We start from the raw sequence: 26,929 nt of genomic DNA, 5'->3' as shown, positions 1-26,929 counted from the left end.
CTGAAGAGTAAATAAGTCTAACTGAAGAGTAAATAAGTCTAACTGAAGAGTAAATAAGTCTAACTGAAGAGTAAATAAGTCTAACTGAAAAGTTAATAAGTCTAACTAAAGAGTAAATAGTTCTAACTGAAAACTAAATAAGTCTAACTGAAAACTAAATTAGTCTAACTGAACACTAAATAAGTCTAACTGAAAACTAAATAAGTCTAACTGAAAACTACATTAACTGAAAACAAAATAAGTTTAACTGAATAATAAACAAGTCTTACTGAGTATTAAATAAGTCTAACTGAAAAAGAAGTTAATGAGTGAAAAATAGACTTTTGTTGCAATGTAAATGCTAATTTTATACATACTAACTGATACAATCGAAATTCTAACTGAAAATGAGTAAATGCAATTGAAAATTAATTTTAGACATACACCTGTTTCTTTGTCTTCTTTTCCAGCTGATTCTTCATGTAATTTCTTTCTTTTTTTTTCTGATGTGATACCTGTGTTATGGTTTTCATTGTTTAGTTTAATTTGTAATGTGAGATTTGTGTCAGTATTCTCATTGCTTTGATCAATTTGTAATGAACTTCCGATTTGTGAATTCGAATCTTCGGTTGACATTCTTGGTTAAACTAGATTTGAGTAGTGGAATGTTCAAATGAGATTTAATTGCAGGGAGAAAGTGGATCTGTTCGATATGTTTCAGTTGTTTTTGTTTTTGAACAATGGCGGATGAAGCGGATGAAGCGGATGAAAGTGTTTTTTTTGTTTTTTTTTTTAAAAAAAATTCGGTCTTTATTAACGCGCGCGCGCGTGCTGCTCGTCCGATGAGAATGTTGTGTCGGACGAGTCCGACACAATACGTTCTCAAAATATAAAGCCAAGAGTTGGTTACTAATCAGCCAAGAAGACATCCCAAAAACGGTTTCAAAAAGCACCACAAGCTCGTCCTTTTACTCCTCTTGTAACAGTTGATTAAATGCACCATTAAAGAGCTTAATTGGAGGCTAATCTAACTCCTTAAAAACACTATAGCTGGCCAAATAATAGACCCTTTAGGAGTGAACTCTAGGCCTTATTATAAGCTTAATTAAACAAACAAAAGCATAAAATATATGTTATATGGGTTGATTACATGAACACATGTATAATCAATCATATGCACGCTAGCAGCAGCTACAAGTGGTTTTGCAAGGAACAACCTACATAACCATGTAAGGCATGTAACAAACTCCAACTTAAGAGCAAATCAATTGTAAGATGGTCCAAATCCAATGTCGAAAAGATCATCTAATTTAAGTATTTTGAATGGTCTTGTTGCATCTGTATCATATAGTATATGACCTCTCATTTTAGAGGATCCTAATTTTTATATTTATTTTTAATTTCAGATTTTTTTTAATTGTCAAATAGCATATTTTATGCCTTTAATTTTGTAAAATAGAATCTTTCATGCTGATTTTTGCGAAATAGCACTTTTAAGAATGTGTTTTTCTAATATAAAAAAAGCTTTTGGCCAAACTGTAGCCAAATTGTCAACTTTCAAGCATTTGACCTTTTTTCTCTCTCCTTTTTAACAATGAAACATACTCCTTTTTGTTTTCTTTTTTCTTCTTTTTCTCACTTAGTTGCTCTCTTCCTACGTTTGAGTATCCTCTTCATATCTTCTTTAAATGCCGAAAAATTGACAATTTGAAATATGGTCAAAAAGTGTGGTAAAAAAAACATTCTTAGAAGTGATTTTGTAAAAAGCGAAATAAGAGGTACTATAATACAAAATAAAAGACGGTAAAAGTGCTATCTAACGAAAAAAAAAAGTTCCTTTGTTTTAGTCACATTATCCTAATATCCAGGTACTTTTTTGTAATTATACATAATAATTTTAGTTTTAGAGACTAATGCTAATAATTAGCACAAGTGTCTTGCCTTTTACGATGGCCCGTGCAAATGAGAATATTAGCGATGGAATTTGGAAAATCTGTGAGGCACAACACCAAGCTATGCAGCACTTGTGAGAAAGGAAAATGAACTCTATTAGCACGTACATGGACCCACCTCGGCCCTCTCTTTCCTTTCTCACAAAAGGGTTGCAGCCTTCCATCGATAGGAAGAGCAGGAAAACTCTGCATAGAGAACATATGAATATCAAGAAATCAACACTATGAAGCAAGAGGACTTTGAACATTTTTGAATGACGTATGTTAAACAATATTAATAGATTGATAAACATAGTAACTCGGGATTAGAACAATACTTTCATTGTCTGCCGCAACAATATAGTGCTTGTGGCGTCAAGGTTCAGCTATTTACAACAAATCCTATCGTAAGTCACGTCACTCAAAGGGTTCCTTTACCTTCGCAATTTCAACCCCACCATTTTTACACCGAAGAAAAACGATCCTATGAAAAATGTGATGCAATAGCAATAGAAATCTGTCATTGCCTCTTAGCTAGGGTCTTCTTCAATCCTCTGAGTATCTTCCCGAACCACATCAAGTTCATTGCAGCAAGCACTGCTGGCACAACAAAGACCAAAAAGAAGCCAAATACATGCATTTGGATAACCTGCAGTTTATGATCACAAACTTAAGTTCAGCATGTATTGTAGTTTTGTTTGGTATGCAATGCTGCATTCGAATAATACAAACTTAAGTTCAGCACATATTCTATTTCCTCCCACTTCCTCTTTCTGATGCATACGCATCTAGCTGCTCTAAGCTAACCAATCCAAAGTTTTTAATAAGTTTATTTAATTATTGGTTATGGTTAGTTCGAGAACAAAAAAAGGTTTTCAAGGATTTAATTTGCTCTAATCCAGGTGGTAATGAGCAAGAACAAGCACGACCTAAGCTTAGGAACAAGGAAACTTGTATCCGAAGCTAAAGTTCTTTTTGGCTAAACAAGATTAAGATAGTTAATGAAATTAATTAGTACTAATCTTGTTTAAGAGTTGTTTAATTATCTTTAAGTAGCTTGTTTTGAATTAGCTAATTAGTTTAGTTATATGCTTAAACATGTAATGGAAGCTAGCAGCCCGTGAAGGACGTAGAGGTGCTTGATATTAATTAGTGTTATTTAAGTCCTAAAATGCTTAACTTACACTAAAACAATGAGTTGGCACCGAAACAGAAAATCGCATCATTTTTAGCAAAGTTCAAGCTACGATATTCACTAGCAATTTTGTGATGCTTGTCATGACGTAATGAAGCAAGAAGGTGAAGCAAGGAGCTTATTCTTGCTTACATAGGTGTATGAAGCCAAGGGTCTAATTACACAATGTCCTAGCAAGGAAGAAAAAGCTCCTTATTGGAGTCTTTTGTTTCACGTCATTTTAGGCTTTGGAACTACTGCTACTTGTTCTGCTTTCGGCAGCAATTATTAGTCATCATCTTGAGGCATGTGACCTATGGTTGGAAAGATCTTCAAGTGTATGAAACCCTCCAATTGATTTTATAGTTAAGTTCGCATCCAATCAGAAGTTATAGCCAAAAGAATAGAGAAAGGTCTTTTTGTCCGGATTTCAGTAGTTTACTCAGCTTTGAGCTTATTTTAAACATATTTTTAGATCTTTGTTGGCCGTGGATTTCTGACATGTTGTAGTATATATAGCTAGCCGCTAGGTTGTAAAATTTCAATTTTGATTATTTTGATTAATGAAAAACCAGAGAGTTCTCTTTATTTAAAAACAAGTGTGTTTTCAGTCCAAAATCAGGTTTGGTTTTGTTTATCAAAAATCTTTGATGTTTGCTTGTCATTCATTGAGATGAGAGTTAAGCTAAAGTAGGTTGTAAAACAAGTTGTTTCACCTTGTTTTAGCCTTGAGTAGTGGTATTTTGGGCTGTGATTGTGGTGGTAGTTTGTCCTAGAACAAACCGGGTGAGTTTACTTTGGTTCTTTTGAAACAGATTCTCAACTTCTCTTAACTAATGCTCTCATGTGCTTAATCAATATGTATCACTTTCGGTTTTCTACCCAATCACCGTCTCCGGCGTGGATGTTGGTGACAATGTATAGCTGTGGTAGTGATGTAGGTGTTCACGAGGATGTAAAAGGGTTTAAAGGAGCAACAATGCAGCTGCAACAACACTTTTCTCACACATGGGAGCATCATACTGGAGTTTGGTAGGACATTGATAGCTCATGCAAGAATAGTTTGGCAGGATAAATTAGTTACTTCGCAAAGATTGCAATTTGCAAGCAAGGTGGTCACTTGATACGATCTCTGAATTACGCTTAGTTAGGTTTTTCCATACTTACTTAGCAACCATTGCAAGCACAGCCTAGGAAAACAAGGATATTCTCTCTTAGGAGTCACATTCAGCACACGAGGTTTTATGTGGGTTTTATTTTCTTTAAGAAGTTATAATTACTAAGGATTACAGAACTGGTAAGCCTTTATAGGCCATTCGACTGTTCTTTTCAGAGGGTAATTGATAAAAATTCAGTTTTCTCTTGCAGAAGTATTTGCACAGTTTTATATCAATCCAACCACCAAGACATTAGAATAAGGTATCTCTAACTTGAATTTTGGCCTGAATCCAGCATTTCAAATTCAAACTCTTAGATTTGATGCCCTCCTATTGAAGTGTGAAGTGAAGTCCAAAAGCTAGATGTTTCTACACGTAAAATTCATGCGAAGACACAAGAGTGTGATTTAACACTGAGTGCCCACGACAAACAATGTGAACTCTGCTTCTCTGGAGGGGATGGAAAATTGAGATGACACCACATGGCCTCCCTTCTTCCCTTGTTTCGAAACATTAATAGTTTCTTCCCTTTACATCTTTGTGAGGAAAGATGTAACCAGGAGGAGCATATAGAAGGATGATCCAGATATTTACTTAAAGTTCTGCTATAAGAATTTCCAAGCGGAGATCAAAATCAATCAGGAATCTTCTCTTTCAAACTTCATACCCCAGTTTGATTCTCACACCATAAATTTTGAATACAACTCCAAAACCTTATACTCAAAATTCAAGCCACTTAAAACAGATATTACTTTGAGAGGTACTTAGGGTATTGACAGTAACTAGATATTTTATCAAAGCAGCTACTTGCACAAGAAACATACACATGAACAAAAAAACAGCCATTCCATCAGTCAATTACAGATAAATGATGACATGATTAAATATGGAGGCCATCACCACAAATCATCAGTAAAAATCAAAAGCAGTTACCTGATGGTAGTGCAAGTAAACATGATAGAACATATAGACAAACAGCAGAATTCTTGCAACCTGCATCACACATCAGACTACATGTCAGGTCAAAGAGCAGATACAGATAGTCAAGAGTAAGTGAAAAGCAATACAATGAGAATTATCAGCAATCCATAACTTTTGTATCTACACAGTTAATCTAAGGTGTAAGGATAGGACTTTAATTTAATGTCACTTCACTAGAAAAACTCTACTCATCCTATTACTTGACAAATGTATACAGCCTCATATTCAACTTTCAAACAATAACTCATCCTTTCCTCATGTTTTTTAAATCTATGAACAAGAATAGAAAAAACGATATCTTTCAGAAAGGCATGTACTCACCAACCAGGCGAAAAAAATCACGATTCCATTAATAAGATATGCATGAGATCTCTTCAATCCAGCTGTATCAAGAAACCTTCAAATAAAATGCAAGAATCAGTGCGCTGCAACCAAAAGCCAGAAGTTCATACTTCCATGAAGAACTCACCATCGCATATTGATTTCAGGTGTAGTAACCTCAGAAATGAGGACCATGAAGGTATAAAGTTGTCCTTCCCCAGAGAACATAGCATAAGCAACAGCGATTCCGGACAGAGAATGATGTATCACCTGGATAATGTGGTCAGATTGTGACTTGTGAGTCAAGAATGGCAAACAATTTGACCAATTACCAAAAAAAACATTATGTAGGATATGTTCTATGTGGTGCCCTTATCATCATTATTTTCTGCTGACTTACAAAATAACCTTTTTACACTGTACCCTATTCCGGAAATTTATAAGCCTGTTGTTTCCTTTCACTTGCCATCAACTACTTTATTTATAATGTGGTTTCACAACACAAGTTATCCCTCCAACCACAATTGTAACACTCCCCTTAAATAAATCATTCTCTACCTCTTGGGTTTTTTTTTTGCCAAATCCTACTCGAACCCTATGGTACTTTCAAACATGGGTATAAATGTCAAGTACGGGTACATATTCAAGTGTCCGGATGTAGAGTCTTAATTTTTTGGAGATAGGGGCACTATCCTAAAATGGAACATGGGCGCGGGGATATGACATTCATAAAACATTCATTAAGAATACATTTTAACACATTATAGGCCGACTTGTTTGCTAATTCTTGTTATAATTATGATCTCAAGCACATTCCTAAGCATAAAGCACATAATTTTCTCATTTCTTTCCCTCTTATATTACATTACTTCTCATATTTAATCTCCATTACTCACCCCTTAAGAAATAGATTTTTGGTAAGGAACGGGCTGGCTTCTTGGGAAGGACAACACTCATTTCTTTTTATTCATGAAGGACTGGTTTATGAGGAAACTAATCAAGGGGTTTGTAAGATGAATAAATAAAGAAGATTTAGGGACAAAAAAATTTCTATTCTGTTGGGAAGAAATCCACACTATCTTTATTCATTGCTTCAAAAACCTTAATTAGAAGACCTCAATGAACCCTTAAATTGATTCAATATTAGTGGAAAGCCACCATTGACTATAAACACTTAAGTGGTCAATAGCATTGATATCGCTTATATGTTCTCAAAAGTACATGGGTACAATTAGAATAGTAGAAATGTTAAGCAATTGTATCGAAAATAAAATAACACTCACATCATGCAAAACTAGAACTCCGTTGCAAGAGACCAACTATTGTATTTAGGTTTCATATTCAGTAGCCAACCCTAAATCATTTTGGGACTAAGGCTTTGTTGTTGCTGTTGTTTTCTTTAGTAGCCATACATAAGAACTCCTTCACTACCAAGGGGTATGTATAGCCCCTTTCATCTTATTTTCCACTTCTTGCTCCTGTGTGAGACCAAAGTGGGAATCATTTCAGGAAGCATGCCAATTACTGATGTGAGATCAAGCATCATTTCTATGTTTAATTTGCTTTCTGAAAATTTATTGCATGGTTTTACTTTATCTTAGAGTGAAGGTTTTTCATGTAACTAAAAATATGTCTTTTATTGTTATTATTAGTTAAGTTAATTAATTAAAGTAGTTTATTTTAACTAAGGGCCGAAAAATTCAGTTGTAATTTATTTACTTAAGCTCCAAGTAGATGACTTGTCATGAGTTGTAATAAGGGAAGACTTACGTGTGTGGTTTTGTAAGATTTATGGAAAGTTTTGCAAAGCTTTCCTAAATCAAGTGTTTCCTTAAGTTCTAGCTAGATTCTAGACTTTAATTTAGGGGAAACTTTCCTTATTTCTTACTTAGGAAATCCGGTCATGTGATGTACTTGGAAAGCAAGGTTTTCTTGCCTCTTCTACTATAAATAAAGGGTGTCTATCCTCCTAAAGGGGGAGATTGATTTTGAGAAAAACTGATGTGCATGTGTTTGCATATGTTGAGCGCAAGCTAACACTAGATCCTGAGTAGTAAACCTAAACAAACAACCAATACTTGCTTGTCCATACTCTTAACCTCGACTTAAAGAGTAATATCCCTTTAGTTTCCCTGTTGTTTGTCCACAAAAATCATAAAACACAAAAGAGTCCGAAAATAGCCACGTAAATCACATCAATCACACTATGGAATTATTTTCATATACAATCATGACATTCTCACCCAAACTCCTATCTAGCACATAGCTCGATTTCACGATATAATAAAACAGATTGCACCAAAAGCATTTCAACTAAAAGAAACTTTATATACTTTTCCTATTCATCTCACCTTTTCCCCTCTCCCTTCTTCTTTCCTATCATCATTTTTAGAAATCTAATGCTCAAATATTGAATTGATTCTCAATTACTATTATTCATATAATACGTGAGCAACTTTCTTGAGTAACATGGTAATAATAAAATTTTGATGGTTCGTTTAATATTCTATGTTCAAAGAACAATAATAGGCGAAGTCAACTTATTTCCTCATATCCCAAAACCAATGTACGCAAAATACTCCCCTTCCAACATTTGGAAAAATTCGGGGTCACTCCTCTTTCTAAACTTCTAACAACGACACTTGTATTAGCTGATTCAAGTAGACAAACCTCTAAAAATAGTACTTCAATGTCTAAGGCTCCAGTTGGTAGAGCGTAAAACATTTTCCTCGAAAACTGATTTCCTCTATTTTTAAATTTACATTGTTTGGTTTGCAAAAAAGTGTAAAACCATTTTTCCTTGAAGTAAAATTGCTCTCCGAATGATGGAAAACCATTTTCCTTTCCAAATAAAGGGAAAATGTTTTCCTTCCTTTTCCTTGTCTCTCTTGTAAAATCCTCTTACTACCTCCTTACTTTCCCTTTATTTTTCCTTTCATGTCATTATTTTTCTGACATGGTGCCAAACAACGGAAAACTAATTTTGGAATTGTGTTTTCCATTGCAAATTGTTTTTCGTGAAAATCATTTTACTAGACGAAAGTAGTCAAAGAGGACATCACTATAAAATGATCACATAATTAGGAAGATTTTACTGCAATGACCTTTTGTGGAATTCTGTTCTAATCTCTTGCGGCTAGAGCCTTCAATCAGATTGCAATGTGTACTAAGATTATGCAAGATTCTGTTGCATGGGTGTGCAAATTGTTCTCCATTAAATAAAGCATAGACTCTAAATGCAGCAATAGACTCCCTATATGCAGTAAAGCTTAATGAATCACACCTTCTCCACATTGCCCTTATTATAGTATTTTGACCACCTCCCCACCACTCCTCTCTTTCTTCCACCCCCTTTACTTCCTCCCAATTTTCACATATTCCGCCCCCCCCCCCTCCCCCAAACACCACAAGCAACATTGTTTCTTTCCCTTTTTCCCTGAAGCAACCCCCTCCCTCTAGCAAGGGCAACATAACCACTATGATCCCTTCTACGGTTTATAAAAAAAACACATCATTACTTTTCACGGAAAGAGTGAGAAGGGGAGGAAGAGAATAAGGATGGCGAACAATGGAGAAAGAATGGTAATGGTGAAGGAGAAAGAGATGGTGGCAAAGTGGTAGAAAAGAATGAGAGGTGAGAAAAGGGTGAGGGAGGTATGTGGTGATGAGAGAGTAGTAGCAATTGTGAGGTGAGGAGGGGAAGGTAAAAAACAAGGGCATAGAATCTTTTTCTACTTCGGTGAGGATTTTATCTTCTGTTGATCATATACAAAAGGACGGTCTATATTGATATGTTGATAGACAAAGAAAAGACTTTCTTGGAATTTTTTGTCATGTGTGTAGATGCAAACTTGAATGTTTTCATGGGGAAAAGAGACAAAAGTTGGTTTGAAACTTTAAATTATGAAGTGGGGCATCAATAAACTAGTAAGAAGACAGTGATGTTGGAGGCTCTCTAACAAATGCTCATCCATCACTCAAAATCGCTAAAAAAGACGAGTATTGGGGACAATTATCAAAATCTCTAAGAGATTACATTTTGGGTTGAATTTCACCAAGATATCTCCCTAAAAAAACATAATTATCACTATATTTAATCTCATTATCTATGTAAATAAGGCAACTTTACAGCCTTAGACAAAGCTAAAAACTGGATTCAGACTAGTAACTAAGCAAACTAAAAGGTTAGCCAATGGCTAATCTAAACCAATAAAATTACCATGAACTAAAGCCTATCAAACTAATGCCCAAAGCACAACATCTCTAAACCAGCCACATTATTCCCAAAACTTATATAGCCCAGCCATCAACTAAACAGAGCAGCAGTAGAGGAAAGAAGCACCAAGCAGTAACAATACCGTAAGCACGAACAAGCCCATGTTAAACAAATGGCCACAAATTGCCAATGCGGCCACTAATTAGTGGACTTTGCAAAGAGCAGTACTTACTCCAATGCTCATCAATAAAATGCACCAACTTGCTGCAGCCTACACAAGTGCACAAGTATTATCTTGCTCATGGATCACTGGATCGCATCAAAGCTAAGTAAAGTCCATATGTTTTTGTGACTTTTGTCTCGTCTGCAGACTGACAAAGCGCGTAGAAATGTTCCTTGCTCTTTCTGTCTTAGAGTGTAAAATTGTAGAGCAAGTTAGTAAGACATTAAAACTTACTCCCTACTCTCTCTGTCCCTATTTGTATGCACCATTTTCCATTTAGGGATGTCCCTCAACGTATATTCCCTAACAAATACGGTCATATGGTCCCCCCCCCCCTCTCTAACTCTCATCAAGTCTGAATGGTCGCACCAATTGTTCATCAAGTCCACTCAACCAAATATTAAAGGTCGTGCAATCTGGCATGGGGTGTACAACTAGGGACAGAGTAGTATAGCGGTAAGAAGTCAAATTTAAATAGAACTATGTACCCCCAGCCTCTCACTATGAGACTTACCAAAATTTTCCGCTTTTAATGCTAAGAACAATTTGGAAAGCATGTGTTGCTTTTACATGAGAACAATAAAAGATAGTTAATATATTCAAGCTAGAGGTTTGGCACCCCGGATAAGAGAACACTTGTTAATACTTCATAAATGTAACACGTAAGGAAACATCTGATTTTACAGGCCACCTTAAAGTGGAAAAATATAAGCAACTCAATCCCTGTTGATGATAAGATGAACTCACTCAAAGGATGGCATCATTATGAAATGGAAATCAGAAAAAAATTATTTCATTTTAATTATTTATTAGAAGGTTAAAGGACTATTGCTATTGAAATTTTTTGAGAATTTTAAGATGCCATGCTAATGGCAGACATAAGAAAGCATTAGTCTAATAACAGAAAAGTCATAAAGCTAAGGTCTTCTCCTGTCGTCAATCTTATTAGTCGTTGTCTCCACTAGCTGTAGAGCGAAGCAAGGCATTCCAGCTAAAAGCAGACCAACTCAACTCTACCAATATGTTAGGTCCTAGCACCAACAGAGGCTTAGGCCTATAAGAAAATTTATTCCTTGAGTCAAAAATGGATTTCATAATCCAATGAGACAATACAACAATATAAATTAATACTCCCTCCACTTTCTTTTACTTGTTCCACACTTCCACTTCCACTTTGACTTTGTGCATATCACATACCCCATTTTGACCATAGTGATTCATGGATACTCCTGTCTTTTTTTAAAGTTCTACTCACTATCCATTAAAATTCGTGTTTTTAAGTTCTACTCACCTTTATGCCATATCGGGCATTCATCCTCTTATACCCTCAATGCGCCATAACATGGGACCCAATTCTACCTCTTCTCCACAAAAGAAACTAAATTAGTATGCCTTTTTCACATGTAGTTTAGTTACTCAAGGAGTAGAACTTAGGAAAACACATGAAGTATATAAAAATAAAGGAATGTTATTATGTAAATCTTACAGGATTTATCTAAATGTATATTTTCATAAATCAACTCGTTTTATAAGAGGTAATAAAAAAATATTAATGGTCAAAGTTGTGCATTAATAAACATAAAAGTGGTACGACTACAAAAACAAAGGAAGTATAGAAGAAATTAGACCAAGTAAGCAGGGACTCCAATGTTATGGACAATCACCTCAAATGAGTGAAAAAATTCATCTAAGTTAAATTTCATCTTGAATGCACTGAAAACAATATTCATTTCAAGTCCAAAGTTTCAAAGACTAAGAGTATGTGACATATAAGGAACGCAAAAAGCAACAAGATATATCAATCATTGTAACAGATTAATTGTTTAAAAGACAAGTTCCTTTATCAGTTGATTCTTTTTTAAAAAGGTAAGGAAAAAGGGAGAATTAATTGCGATGTTAGTTCATTAACTGAAGTGACAATTGGTTTATGACCAACTGACCATTGTGCTTCAATTCTTCACCCTTGATCAATGCCATGATCTAACCATGAAAAGACTCAACTTCAGATAACGAACTATGACGTGGAATACCAAGCCACAAAGCATGTTTTTTAGTTTACAGAAAATTGACAATTCTACCATAAAGGGCATGAATTCCTTTTAATCCTATCAAATGCAGATCTCTATACTTCCCTGAGCCCTTAGATCAACAGACATGTATATTCAAACATTTAAAATAAATACAAAATGTCATGTTTCCTATAGTTCAATATGAGACAATCACAAATACATTATCATCAGGTAACCAGACGTTAAAACCAGTATGCTGCTATCCAGACCACAAGAAACTAATCCTGTGCTCTCTTGGAAAATAAGAGGATAGCAGCCAAAGAGTTAATTTCTTTATATATATACAAAGAAGAGGACATGCAGAAAGAAGGAAAAGAGAAATAGACTAAGAGAGAGAAGGAATACAAGAGAAAACAGGACTTACATACTCTATTCCACCCAAAGAAGGATAAAGCCACATGATCATTGCAAGGTCTGCAATAAAGTACCCCACAGATACCTGTCAAATTTCATATCCAAGTTACCACAAAACAAATACATTCTACCAACAGGAGAAATATAGAAATAATTTAATATACGTCATCTTGCAAGAAATTATTAAAAGCTAGGAATCCTACGAAATCTAGATTCTAGCCTGCAGTTCCATTTATCTTCTTGACTTGAGAAAAGGATAAATAAATTCATTACAGAGGGAAAAATATGCAAAGTTGAAAAGGTGTCCTGAAAGATAAACAGCTTCAAACCCCCTCCCATCCTTTCTTTTGACAGTGAAAATTCCATTTATATCAGAATGGATGTAGCTGAAGCTCTTACAACCAGTAACAGAAAGCATGACTAATAGGCGAAGAGCAACACCTGCCATAAATAGGGCAGGACAGCAGGTAGATTGTTAGCCATGTACGTAGCAGCTCAGGTATGAGGATAGCCAACAGCACTCACAACGGAGGATGGGAATATGAATTTGGACAAATTCAACGCCCAATCCCAACCCACCCGATTAAAAACTGACTAACATATAACTTTGTTCTCATTGTACTTGTACACTTGTACTTTGAAATATAGCTGTTGGAGTATAACTTTGACAGTAGGATACCAACAGATCAGCACAGAAATTTGAGCAACTAGGGGGCACCCCTATGGCATCTGGAAGTATTTGACTTTCCACCTACTCAGTAGTGTGTCAATTAGAAACTTCTACCTGCAACAGCTAACATGCAAGTGGTAAAATTGAAAATCTGATGTTTGTATAGACATAAAGGAGCCTCCTTCTATAACGATCCACCAAGCCACTTATTATAACTTCGAATCTAACATGAAGTTGTGATTTGAATTTCAATGTATTGTATTTCAGAGATCTTTAATTTATTCATTTTCTTTGTTTCAGACAAACAAGCAAGCCATGTAATTTGGTGACTAAAAGGCATCCCTAATTGGCTAAATTGATACAAAGAATACACCATATTGTCAACTTTGGTAAATAAAAGAAAACTGTGCCGCCTGCTTTTTTAAAATGAAATGTAAACGATTGCCACGACATTCTGACAAAAAAAAAATTGATAAATGGACCAATTTTTTGGTGCACGAGGTTGTAAAAATAGCACAATTATTTCAAGTGACTCACTTCCGGATACAAGTATTTTAAAGTAAGAGTTTGCAGATACATTAGCATTAAACTCCGCAATTGTTTTAAGGCTCTTTCAAGCTATAAATTTAGCATGATCTCTTCTTTACTCTTTCATCTCTCTCTCTCTCTCTCTCTCTCTCTCTCTCTCTCTCTCTCTCTCTTTTACTCACAGGCACATGTAATCACAATTTCACATTGATTATGGTGATGGGTGGTGGATTACTTGGTGGTTATGGTGGTTTCAAGCAGTGTTAATCCGACACCTTCATTTACCTCAAAAACGGGATGTCGTGTCGTGTCTGACACGACACTTTACTTGGATACTTCATTTTGATCTAAAAACTTGACTTTTTTCTACAAAATAGCCGAGTCGGACACTTGGACACCAATATTCGAGTAGACACTCAATCCGTGCCTGAGTAACATAGGTTTCAAGTCCTTGGTTTGGAAGCCTGAAAAGTGGCAGTTGTGAGGAGTAATTGTGTTTTCTGAAAGGAAAGCTTAAGACAATTCATGAGGCGAGGGCCGGTGGCACCCGAGGCAATGACAAAAGTAGGCGAGTTATGGCACGACTCTTGGTGGTGGGGTTTACAAGAGCATAAAAAGGAGGGTTTGATTGTTGGGATTAGATTGAAGTGCATTTGAAGGTGCCAACGGTGGGATGTTAGATTGGGGTTTACAAGAGCATAACAAGTAGGAAAACTGATATATTTCAAATAGTATTTACATCCATATGAACACATAGGCTTTGTTTCTTCCACCATTGAAAAAACAAACCTAAAATATAATTTCACATAAGGGCTTATAAGTTATAACTTCACACAATGGCTAATTCAAATAAACGCCAATAGGTTCTCATAGGGGCAATAAGGTCATAATTGGGCTGTGAGATTCAATTCCCGGCTATAATATATTCACATGGAGGGCTTACATGTTCGGATAAGGGTTAATAAAATCATATAAGGATCTTTCAAATGAAAGAATGTTAACATGTAGGAAAACATTTGCCGATTACATAGCTTTAAAGGCTCAACTGATTGTAATCACCTTCTTGTTAGTTGAAACAACATCAAACATGCAAATATTCAAGCAAGAAACATAAAATTCACTTGGAATGAACCTATTGAGGTTGCTTGATGGCCAAAACTTCAATGCATTACCTAACCGATTCAAAACCAAGATAATCAGCCCCGCTAACAACCCATCAAAAATTTGCAAATAACCAGTTGGCTACAAAAATTAACAGCACAGCTTTCAAGAGAATCAGTTCCGAACAAACAAGATCTCTTCTTTGTTACGAGTGCTCCAATAGACAAGATGTAAACTACTCTTCATCCCTTAATTAGTTTGATAACTTCCCATATCCACGTTTGAAAGAATTCAAGAGACACAAATGTAACCTATAGAACATAGTACTTTTTAAGTAACTCATATTGAGTGCAATACCCTTGAAATGAGATAAATACAAAAGGGTCTTTCCAAGACCGGAAAAAGATGTGTCAATCAAGACACAAGTATCGAAATGAAATGTTACGAAACAAGTCACACAACACAAAAGCCAAGCCCCAAAAGCTAGTCCATGATTAAACGCCATAACTAAAGAACCAAATCACATCAATCACAAGGAAAGTAACTTAATATGCCCCATCCCACAGAACCAAATACTTCAGCAACGATTCAATGAAGAACGATATGCACTGCAGCAAACATAATTGAACCCAAATGAAGGCAAAACGCAAACAGCCAACCCAACCCTAGAAATTGGAAGGATATACAAAACTCAACTAAGGTAGAAGAAATTGGAGTTGAAGGGCCATCTAAGACCCTGTGTTGTTATCAAACCTAAAGTCGCAAGATTTGAAACATTAATAGGGGCAGCCAAGATTAAGAGAGAAAGAAAAGGCAATAGGGGATTGAGTAAGAAAATTTATCTAGAAGACATAAGGCTAACATTTCTACAGACAACACAAGTCATTTATCAATCATATCTTGGAATGGACGGTATCGGATAACCATTAAAAAAAAGTTTCTAAAAGTAAGCATCCGGGGGGGGGAAATCAAAAGCAAGGACCTACTTTGAAAGAAATCTTGAGAAAAGCTTTTAACACATGGTTGACAAACATAGCTTTATAGCTTCTTTATTGCCTAAGTTGTATAAACAAATCAATGATTATCTATATGAAGCAAGACCTACTATCGGCGTTCCTCCCCCCTCATCCCCAAAAAACACACATACAGATAGACAAATTGTACTTGCTAAGTTTCCCAGCATGACACTTACCCTACACCACTCAGCCCCACTATCCTACCACTTAACCATTCACTCCAAAATAAAAGAGTTCACCAACACATACAGTCACATGTTCGCTGCACCATCAGAAGCCATAACATAATTCAGCAACCAAAACTGAAAACTTTTCACTAACTTCCATGTCAAAAAAAAATCAAAGGAGATTTCCTGTAGCCTCACTAAAGGTCAAATACTTCCTATCCCACTAGTATTATCATATTCCCAGACTATAATAAAATACACATCATATGTTAGAAGGTCAATTTTCAGGAGACAAAACACTTCCTAATAAGTATCAATCACTAGCGAATCTTCAAGCCGAAAACTAGGCAACTCAAATGAGATCAAAATTTATTATTGAAAAACAAGAAAAGGTTTTCAGAATATAAGTGTGATGGAGGAAGGAAAAGAAATTCAAGAAAAGGATATACATAAGCATGGTATCTCAAGTAAATTTGATATTTGTCTACATCTCTCTCCGCACTCTAGTAAGTACAAACATTTGAGCACTTAGAAGAACCAAAAGACAAACAAATGACTGAATCATTGTAGGTTTCTACAATCAGTATAGTAAAGAGGAGAACTTGAATGAAAACGTGAGCATTTGCAAAGCTCTTTCAATAGCTGACAGAATTACAAGCATGAGAAATTAGACAAAAATGTAACAATCACCATGAGCCTCACAATGGCACACAAAACTAACCATCAAGGAATGAGATCACTCCCTTCAAATATCAAAATTCATAAGTCAGCATTGACCGACTCATACAAGCTAAACCTTCTAATCGATCATTAATACTCAAAGTGTATATTGTCTCGAGTAGGACACTATATTGTTCTCACTCATGTCAAAATCAACACAGGATACTCTGAGGCCTAATTTCCTGCAAACAATTTCTAGTCACAAGATATATATGGAAGTACTTGCAGCAGGGAAGAGAGGACAAGATCTTTACATTAAAATTACACAGAAATTCTTCCAACACAACCCTAGGCAAAAGCAACATTCATGGCAACTAAAATATTAATCTATGTAATGTAGGAATTATAATGAAAGACAAAGAGTTAGTAAGCACAGGCAAAAAATAAAAACTTACTCCTAGAGTGAAAGTTGAAAGTGTTGAGCTACGGAATGTAACAAAACCGTTCGTTTGAAAGTCAGCATATAGGTCTGACCAGAAAACAAAATATAAAGACATAGCTGCAATGAAAAGGGCATGAACCGTCGAGATGCCACTGCCATCAATGAAAGATAATTAGAACAAAAGTAAAAAAAAAAAAAAATATAAAAAAAATTGTGTGAAAAGTTACATAATATTCCATAAAGGTTTATTGAGACAAACCGATTGTTCCATTCAATCCTTTGTACTCTGTTAAGGCCAGCATAACTCTTGAAGTACAGGGCACTAAACAACTGTGTAAGATTATAGATCTACAAGAACAAAAACAACATAAATATCTCACAGCATCTAGCATAAAAATCCTACAACCTCCGATGCATCCAAGATTACAACAACAACAACAAAGTCTTAGTCCTAATATAATTTGGGGGTCGCTCACATGAATTATCATAAATAATCAAGTAAAGAGGAAAAAAGGAGTCCTAAAAACATACCACTTTGCAGACTAATATCCCAGCAATAATTGAAGTGTAAGGTATTACAGAATCAGACAGCAAATGATTCTTCACCAGATTTTCAGCCTGATTTTGGTAAGACTTGATAGCCATAACAGTTTGCTTTGAAACTGCCATATCATATACTTTTCTGTCACCGACCCACCTTAGTTTCTCAGCCAAAATGCAGCTATGGAGATGAAGAAACCCCAAATCGATTAAATTAAAATAGTGGGACCAATCTAAATGTCCTGCATTGTACTGAACTACCTGATAGAATTTCAACAACAAGATAATGAACGTAAATTCAGAAGAAGAAAAAATCAATAACTACCATCAGAATCCAACGGAATAATACGCATTTTTCCAACAATATGAAACAAATTAAAAATTAAGCTTAGCACAGAAAAGGATTGCTTTACCTCGAAACAGATCTGAAATAATGGTAAGATTGGTGAAGAAGAAATCAACGCTTATACAACTGTTTATTTATTTCTGGAAATAGTTGAAACTTGTGAGAATCTACAACAGCAAATATAGTAATTGTAATGTACAGGGAGGAGGGCGAGGGAGAAGCGAAGGAGAATGACGTAGAAAGAATATCAGAGATTGGACTTGCTAAACAACTGAAATTAATTCAAGAAAGCACATGGACCAATACAAAAAATTGAACATAATTGTAAGATCAACATGGCTGAATTCTCAATTTAAATAACTACCCACCTATTATAAATGGGTAAATTGAACATAATTGTACTTGTATATACATGTTTGTAATTTTTAGCATCAGAAAAAAAAATTAACTCATTTCCCTTCACACAAAAAACAAAACAAAAAAAAAAACACCTACAACCCATTTTTTTTAAATAACTCAATTTTTTTTTCTTTTTACTCATTTCCGTTCAAAAAAAAAAAAATTATTTAACCCATTTTGAAAACCGCCTCTCTAACACGAAATTTAAAATTACAAGTATATTTAAGCGTAGCTCTAAAACGCCCAAAACACCTACAACCCACTCCACAAACCCAAACAAACCAAAAGAAAACTCAAACCCAAAAACATCACCCCACAACTTTCAAAACGCGAGGAATTTATTGCATTTCACGTGACAATTACTCTTCATTCTCCCTTCTCTCTCTCAAACAGAAAACGTTGGAATTCAAGAACTTTCAACCAAAGAAATTCAAAACAAGGGAAAACAAGTAAATTTCATACAGAAAATCATTACATCAACTTAGGTTCGTGATTTCGAATCTAATTTTCTTCAATTTGTGGTTCGTTAAATTGTAAATGTCTACTAATTTGTTGAATTTTTCATCTGCGACTTTTTTCATCTTTGTTCATAGAATTAATCTGGTGTCCTTAGATTTTCAAAAAGTTTGGTGTTCAATAGCGAAATATGACAAGACTCAAGCAAATTGCCAATATATGAAGGTATTTAAAACGCTTCTACTCATATTTAGTATAAAATTCAGTATTAGGTTTTGAATTTGGCTTATACTTTCATAATTTGGTTATGCATCTTTTAGAAAATATCTCTTGAATTTCAGTATAAACTTCAATATTAGGTTTTGAATTTGGCTTATACTTATATAATTTGCCTATGCATGTTGTAGGTTTTTTTATTTCACATACGCATGATGAGCGCTTATTTGATTTGACTACCCCATAGCAAAGGTTTTTATTGAAAATTATTTTTAAGTCGCCAATAAGTCCATAGAGGAAGACTCATAAACCTAATTGGATATTGGGAAATCTTAGGGACTTATCCAATGTATATTACCCTCATCTGACTCCATAGATATCAATGAATCATATATTGAGTTCGGAGGTGAGGGTACTAACACAGTTAGGAACAATATTGCCCATTGCTGGCCTCTACTTAATATCGACTCATGTCATTTTTATGTAGAAGAATAACCATATAATATTTTCATGCACCCTAAAAAAATTTATTCTTGGTTGGTTCAAGAAACATGTAAAAGACTGTTTTTTCTAGTGATATGTTATTAGCAATCAAATTACAGGGAATCTAGCAGGTTGTTCAAATTATCTGATTCATTTTTCTTTAGGTCTTGATTAGCAATTGTTGTTTCACTATTTCGAATATGACAAATAATTAACTTTGTTTAATTTAGTTTCTTTTTCATTCGTGTGTTATTAGATTAATTCTATGTTATTAGATTTAGTCGTTTTTGTTTTCACTTTGTTTATAATCTAGATTTATTCTTTTTAGCTTATTATCCTTTAGATATCACAAATAATATGTTAACTAACTTATGGAGAATTGATTAGGAGATTAATCAAGAATTAAGTTGTTAAACTTTATTTGTGACAAACCGTTTATATATATTATGGTTGTAAAAATTGTTATATTTTGTGATTCCATAATATTATGTGAAGTTAGTTTGTGTGCGGCTTTTTGGATAGAATTCTTGAAGAAGAGCCGTCAAAAACTAACCTAATAAGCGCCTAATGTGGATGAGTTGAGGTAGTTCCTAGATTTTAGGAACCACAACAGCCCACCTACTTTCAAGGCGTGGGAAAATGGATACGCGAGTGTTAGTGGCTGAAGTTGTGGAAACTAACTGCCTAACTCCCAACGGTAACTTACAACGGATAGATCATGGAAGGAGTGTGGCTGAATACAAGCTCCATTATGATCGTGGAGAAGATCGTGGAGAAGATCATAGGTAGATTATCTTCTACAAATAGTTTTGTGTAACAATCTTTTAATGTATGCTTTCAGAATTTTAAGTATAATATCTTAGTGAAAGTGTATTCGATTTTACTCTTTTTTCATTATTACTTAGTGTATTATAAATTGGGTTGAGTGAATCTAAATCTGTAATCATTTCGAGAGAAAAAGAGAAAGAGAAAGAGAAGAGAGAAAGAGAAAAGACTTCGAGTGAAGTCAAGAGAGAAAGTCAACTGTTCAGGGGGAACAAGTTGACTGGGAACAAGTTGACTGGGAACCAGTTCTTATAGGAACAGAGTAGGTCCGAGTTTAAGTTGTACAAAAGAGAGTCTTTTGGCCTAAAGTTATTAAAGAGAATTGAGTCAAAATCCCTCGTGGTCAAGGTTTTTCTTCCTATTGGGCCTAGGAAGTTTTCCTTGTTAAAATCCCGTGTTCTTATTTCTTTCTTGTTTATGCATTTATCTCTTTCTTAGTCAATCATTCTTTTATTTCCGCAAAAAGTTAGAAAATCTCCCCAACTACAATTCACCCCCTCTCTTGTAGTTGCTTAAGTGTTTGTACTAGACTAACAATTGGTATCAGAGCCTGGTTCCTCCAAAAATCAGTTAACACTGAGGAGCTAGTTCCTGGAAATGATGAACACATCGGGAGAAAGATTGGAAGAAGGTTACTCAACTCAGCGTCCACCTATGTTTAATGGCAAGTATTATCCATACTGGAAGAATCGTATGGAAATTTTCATTAAGGCTAAAAATTATGAAGTTTGGAGAGTGATAGAGATTGGTGACTTCGAAGTCACAGAGAAAAATGAAAAAGGTGAAGACAACCCCAAACCTCTCTCCAAATATGATAAAGATGACTTCGATAAAATGGAGATGAACAACTTGGCCAAAAAGATTCTCCACTTGTGGCCTTGGTCCTGATGCAGGAGCATCTAGCTTAAACAATCAAGGTCTTCTTCTACATGATCAAAAGAAGAACATGGTGAAAGAGGTTCAATTTCTTAGCCTAACTAGCTCGGTTTATTCTAAAACCTTACTTAAGCACCTTGATTAGGCTAATCCTATGTTAATCTCTACTTAAGCAAGATTAGTTAATACTTAATGACACCTTAATCATCATTATGTATTGGTAATCAAGTTTAGTAAGTGATTAGTAGCCTAATTACATACTTAAGTTAAGTTAATCATGTTTTAAGAGCTAAGCTAGTTTAGCTTCATTGTAATCCGGTTCTAAGCAAGCTTAGGAAGTTGTTTTTGCTGCATTTTGGTGCCACCTCCTACTGAATTGAAGACTTAGGGAAGAGGAGAAGCCCATATGAAGTTCACATGGCCAAGGGAAGCTACATCCAATAAGAGAAGAAGACTTCATGTGAAGGCATGCTGCTGCCCAGCTCCTGCGTCCAGACTAGCTTCACTTTGAAGCTTTTGGGCAGCAATCATTTGAGCTGCAAATGGTACAAGCTTTTGAGGAGTTATAGTTTAATATGTTTACTTTAGTATTCCATTGGTAGTTCGTCTGTTTTGTAACTTCCAATAGGGAATTAAGCTAGTTTTTAGAAAGTGTGCTGAACAGTTTGTAATATTTGTGTCTTGTAGTTTATTAGCTTAGTTGGCGTGGCAAATGAAGTCCAAATCAGCTGAAATTTGGACACAAGGTAGACATATAAGTTAGCTTTGTACTCTTTTTGGAATCAAGTCATTTGAATGAAAATTGAAAGAGTTATACTCAAAACCTTAAGCTGTGTGCTTATTGTTCCTATCGGTCAGTTTAGACCATTTACAAATCTTTGCTTAATTCTATCACTTAATCGTTGAATTAGTGATTGAAACTCAAAGTGGATGCAAGTTAGAAGCTTATTGTTATAACTTGATCTTAGTTTGGTGGTAATTGGGTTGTGAAAGTGGTGGTTGTTCAATCAAATTGAACCGGTTTGTAACAAACAACTTATGTTCTTGTTTCTTTCTTTGAATGCTCTTGAATGCTTAATCAATATGTATCATTTGGTATCAGAGCTGTAGGTTGATTAAGAGCATTCTAATTCATCCCTTAAACACATTAAACACACAAACAAAACCCAAACACAATCCCCCCCAAAACCGAACCTATTTTAAGCCCAAACACACTTCTTTTCTTCTTTCTAGCCTAACTTTCATTGAGGTTGAATCAATCATGAGTGGAGGTGAAGAAAATCAGTTTAAAGAGGTATGAACTTGAGTGAAGCAAGGTTGGTAGGAGTGGAGAATCAAATAGCCACTTTAAGTGAACAAATGGCTAATTTGATGACTGTTGTTAGAGAAGGGTATAGAGGACCTTTAAGGAGGGATAATGTGGAGGATGAAGGTGTAGCTTATGATAGTAGTGAGGAGGTTCTTTCTGAATCTTCAAGAACTAGGAGAAAACCACAAAAGAAAGATGATTTTAGAGACATTAAGTTAGAAGTTCCTGAGTTTGATGGAAACCTTAATCCAGATGCTTTTTTGGAGTGGGTTTCAAGGTGTGAGAGGATCTTTGAACTTAAGGAGTATGATGATGTTAAGGCCTTTAAAGTTGCTGTAGCTAAGCTAAAGGGGTATGCATCCCTTTGGTGGGAGAATGTTGTATTAGCTAGAACTAGAAAGCATAAGCCTAAAATCAAGAGTTGGTTAAAACTTAAGAAGAAAATGAAAGAGAAGTTTTTACCTTCCACTTATACTCTTGATTTATATAACCAACTTTCTGATTTGTCTCAGGATCATAAAGGAGTTGAACATTACATTCATGAATTTGAAAAATTAATGATGAAATTAGATGTTCAAGAGAGAGAGGAGCAAACAATGTCTAGATTTCTAGGAGGCTTAGAAAAAGACATTAAGAGGAAGGTGGAGTTACAATCTTATTCTACCTTAGATGAACTCTTTAAGTTAGCTCTTAAAGTTGAAAAACACATTAAGGAGAAGAAGAAGAAACCTTTTGTGAAGGGAACTACCTATCCTCAGGGAGTTTCTAATGTTAACACACCATACACATCTCCTTACACCCCTAAAAGTGACGGTTTGAAGGTGGTTGATAAAGGGAAGAAGGTTATGGATGAAAATGATGAGAATTTTGATGGAGTGCACGAAATGGTTAAGCCTTTAGTGAAGGAGTTTGGTGATGTCTTTCCTATTGATCTTCCATGTGGTTTGACAAGTACTTTCATGAGACTTATGCACGAGGTACTCAGGCTCTTCATTGGTATCTTTGTTGTCGTTTATTTTGGTGATATTCTTGTGTATAGTCAAAGTGAACAGGAACATCTAGTGTGGTTACATCTAAGGAAGAAAAGATTTCCTACAAGAAAGAAGAACAAGCTAATGCCACGAAGTGATGGTCCTTTCAAAGTGCTGAACATCTCTGCTACATTCAATGTTGGTGATTTAGCTCCATATCTTGCAGAAGATTTTGAGTTACAAGAAGACCTTTTCGAACCTGAGGAGAATGATGCAGGAGCATCTAGCTTAAACAATCAAGGTCTTCTTCTACATGATCAAAAGAAGAACATGGTGAAAGAGGTTCAATTTCTTAGCCTAACTAGCTCGGTTTATTCTAAAACCTTACTTAAGCACCTTGATTAGGCTAATCCTATGTTAATCTCTACTTAAGCAAGATTAGTTAATACTTAATGACACCTTAATCATCATTATGTATTGGTAATCAAGTTTAGTAAGTGATTAGTAGCCTAATTACATACTTAAGTTAAGTTAATCATGTTTTAGAGCTAAGCTAGTTTAGCTTCATTGTAATCCGGTTCTAAGCAAGCTTAGGAAGTTGTTTTTGCTGCATTTTGGTGCCACCTCCTACTGAATTGAAGACTTAGGGAAGAGGAGAAGCCCATATGAAGTTCACATGGCCAAGGGAAGCTACATCCAATAAGAGAAGAAGACTTCATGTGAAGGCATGCTGCTGCCCAGCTCCTGCGTCCAGACTAGCTTCACTTTGAAGCTTTTGGGCAGCAATCATTTGAGCTGCAAATGGTACAAGCTTTTGAGGAGTTATAGTTTAATATGTTTACTTTAGTATTCCATTGGTAGTTCGTCTGTTTTGTAACTTCCAATAGGGAATTAAGCTAGTTTTTAGAAAGTGTGCTGAACAGTTTGTAATATTTGTGTCTTGTAGTTTATTAGCTTAGTTGGCGTGGCAAATGAAGTCCAAATCAGCTGAAATTTGGACACAAGGTAGACATATAAGTTAGCTTTGTACTCTTTTTGGAATCAGGTCATTTGAATGAAAATTGAAAGAGATATACTCAAAACCTTAAGCTGTGTGCTTATTGTTCCTATCGGTCAGTTTAGACCATTTACAAATCTTTGCTTAATTCTATCACTTAATCGTTGAATTAGTGATTGAAACTCAAAGTGGATGCAAGTTAGAAGCTTATTGTTATAACTTGATCTTAGTTTGATGGTAATTGGGTTGTGAAAGTGGTGGTTGTTCAATCAAATTGAACCGGTTTGTAACAAACAACTTATGTTCTTGTTTCTTTCTTTGAATGCTCTTGAATGCTTAATCAATATGTATCAGGTCCCCATGAACACAATCGAATCATGGGATGCAAATCTGCCAAGCAAATGTGGTAACTTCTTCAAGTTACTCAAGAAGGAACAAACGAAGTCAAGAGATCAAAAATTGACATGCTTATGCACAAATATGAGCTATTTCAAATGAAGCTTAAGGAATCTGTCCAAGAAATGCTCACAAGGTTCTCCAACATAATAAATGAGCTTGAATCCCTAGGGAAGGTCATTACTCCAGAGGAACAAGTACGAAAACTACTACGAAGCCTACCTCATGATGACAAATGGATGACAAAGGTCACTGCTTTGCTTGAAACAAAAGATTTCACCACATTCAATATCGAGCAACTTTTTGGTTCGTTATTGACTCATGAAATACATCTAGGAACTCATGAAGTTGACTCTAGTAGACCTAAAGCTTTGGCTCTCAGTCCGATGAACAAGAGGATTCAGAAACTGATGATGAAGAGGCTGCACTAATCGTGAAAAGATTCAAGAAGTTCTTCAACAAGAATTACAAAGGAAAGAACTTGAAAAATCCAGGGAAGCTAAGCTGTCACAAATGTGGAAGTCCTGAACACTTCATAAAGGAATGTCTACTCTAGGAAAATGACAAGGGCAAAGGAAAATTCAAGGAGAAAGGAAAGGAACAACAAAAACCGTTCTCAAAAGTTGATATGAGAAGGGCCACGGTTGCTGCCTGGGGAGAATCGGATTCAGACGAGGAGCAGGAACAACCAGAAGAGGAAACAACTCATTTGTGTCTCAAGGCAAAGACAGACGAGGAAGAAGACTTGCCAAACAATAAGGTACGCATTAATGTTATTGAAGAAGAGTTAAAAGAACTTTCAAAGAATCAATCAATAAAACTTCTTTTAGAAACTTTGGATGACTACAAGGCCATTTGCGTTAGAGAAAAAAATTTAGAAAAAGCTTTAGAAGTCACCAAAGGACATTCAATTTGGTTGAAAACAGTAAATGCTAATATTGAGGAAAGATTCTTTGAAGTTTTCGATGAAAACCGACGTATTCGAGAAGCTTTTGAAAATGCTAAAAATGAAAATTATTTCTTGAATATGGCGATGGCTGAATTGAAACTATTTGTTCCTGAAGGAACTAGTTCCTCTATAAATACCAGATCCGAGTTCGAGAAATTAAAATTCGAACATGAAAAGGTTTTAAATAAGTATCTGGTACTTAAAGAGAAAATAGAATCTTCAAGAACAAAACTTCCTGATCTAGTGAGTTGGATACAAAAGTATAAAAATGAAGGGAGGAGTGGGTTAGGTTTCAATCACAAGAAGGAAAAAAAAATGAAAAAATATGTTGATCTTTCAAGCAGCCGAATATACCCTTACTGTGGGAACAATGGACACTTAGTGTCTAACTGTTCTCCAGAGAAGAACATATTGAGATGAACACTCGCTTAATTCAGTAAGTATGGGAAGTTAAGAGAAATACTAGCCTAACAGAGGAACCCAAGTCAGACTGGGTTCCTACCACTAACTGATTTTTTTGGATACATGCTAAAGTGATGGGGAACAACCTGTGGTACCTCGATAGCGGTTGTTCTAAACACATAACAGGAGATAAAAAGAAATTTCTCTCGCTTTCAGCCTATGATGGAGGATTTTTGACCTTCCGAGACAATCTTACCGGTAATATTGTAGCTATAGGTAAGGTAGGAAAGTCTAAGTCACATTCCATAGATAATGTATTTTTTGTCGAGGGTTTGAAACACAATCTACTTAGTATTTCTCAATTTTGCGACAAAGGGAATAGTATGAATTTTACTAATGAGTGTTGTGTAGTAAGTAATACAGGAACATGTACCAAGATTCTGGAAGGAACTAGGAAAGGAAACACTTACGTTGTTGACCTCAACCTTGTTCCTAGGAACAACCTAACTTGTTTAAGTGCCGTCGACAATGAACCACTTCTTTGGCATAAAAGGTGTGGTCACGCAAGTATGGCGTTGCTCCAGAAGCTAAGTGGTAAGGACTTAGTTGTTGGTCTACCAACAATAAAAGTCTCAAATCTTAAAGTTTGTGGACCATGTGCAAAAGGAAAACAAGTTAGATCCTCGTTCAAACCGAAGAAGATAATAAGCACACAAAGTCCTCTTGAGTTGCTTCATATGGACTTATGTGGCCCTGTTCGAATCCAAAGCCGATC

General features: G+C 35.3%; 1 protein-coding gene across 2 annotated transcripts; it reads right to left on the bottom strand.

The window, feature by feature from the left end:
• Positions 1 to 1,327: 1,327 nt before the first annotated feature.
• LOC104901224 (uncharacterized) lies at positions 1,328 to 18,600 on the bottom strand. Of its 2 annotated transcripts, XR_791164.4 has the most exons (10): positions 17,943 to 18,600; positions 17,521 to 17,790; positions 17,249 to 17,337; positions 17,003 to 17,141; positions 12,416 to 12,490; positions 5,692 to 5,813; positions 5,544 to 5,619; positions 5,175 to 5,234; positions 2,249 to 2,559; positions 1,328 to 2,117 (listed from the first exon to the last, which is right to left on the bottom strand). XR_791164.4 is itself a non-coding variant. In XM_010688771.4 (9 exons), the coding sequence occupies exons 2-9, from the start codon at positions 17,656 to 17,658 to the stop codon at positions 2,431 to 2,433; spliced, it is 828 nt and encodes a 275-aa protein (XP_010687073.1). In that variant the 5' UTR covers positions 17,659 to 17,790; positions 17,943 to 18,600; the 3' UTR covers positions 2,194 to 2,430. The 2 variants fall into 2 exon arrangements, 1 of the variants encoding a protein (XP_010687073.1); XM_010688771.4 differs by lacking the exon at positions 1,328 to 2,117 and having other exon boundaries at positions 2,194 to 2,559.
• Between the last annotated feature and the right edge of the window lie 8,329 nt (positions 18,601 to 26,929).

The sequence above is a fragment of the Beta vulgaris genome, chromosome 8 (genome assembly GCF_026745355.1).
Source record: "Beta vulgaris subsp. vulgaris cultivar EL10 chromosome 8, EL10.2, whole genome shotgun sequence".
NCBI classification, from domain to species: Eukaryota; Viridiplantae; Streptophyta; class Magnoliopsida; order Caryophyllales; family Amaranthaceae; genus Beta; species Beta vulgaris.
This window is presented reverse-complemented; position numbering and strand designations above follow the sequence as displayed.

Coding starts and splice junctions, on each gene's coding strand:
- LOC104901224 (XM_010688771.4), bottom strand. CDS start 17,658: ATGGCAGTTTCAAAGCAAACTGTTATGGCTATCAAGTCTTACCAAAAT. Junction 5,235..5,543: donor TGATTTTTTTCGCCTGGTTG/GTGAGTACATGC, acceptor TGTGTGATGCAG/GTTGCAAGAATTCTGCTGTT. Junction 2,560..5,174: donor TTTACTTGCACTACCATCAG/GTAACTGCTTTT, acceptor CATAAACTGCAG/GTTATCCAAATGCATGTATT.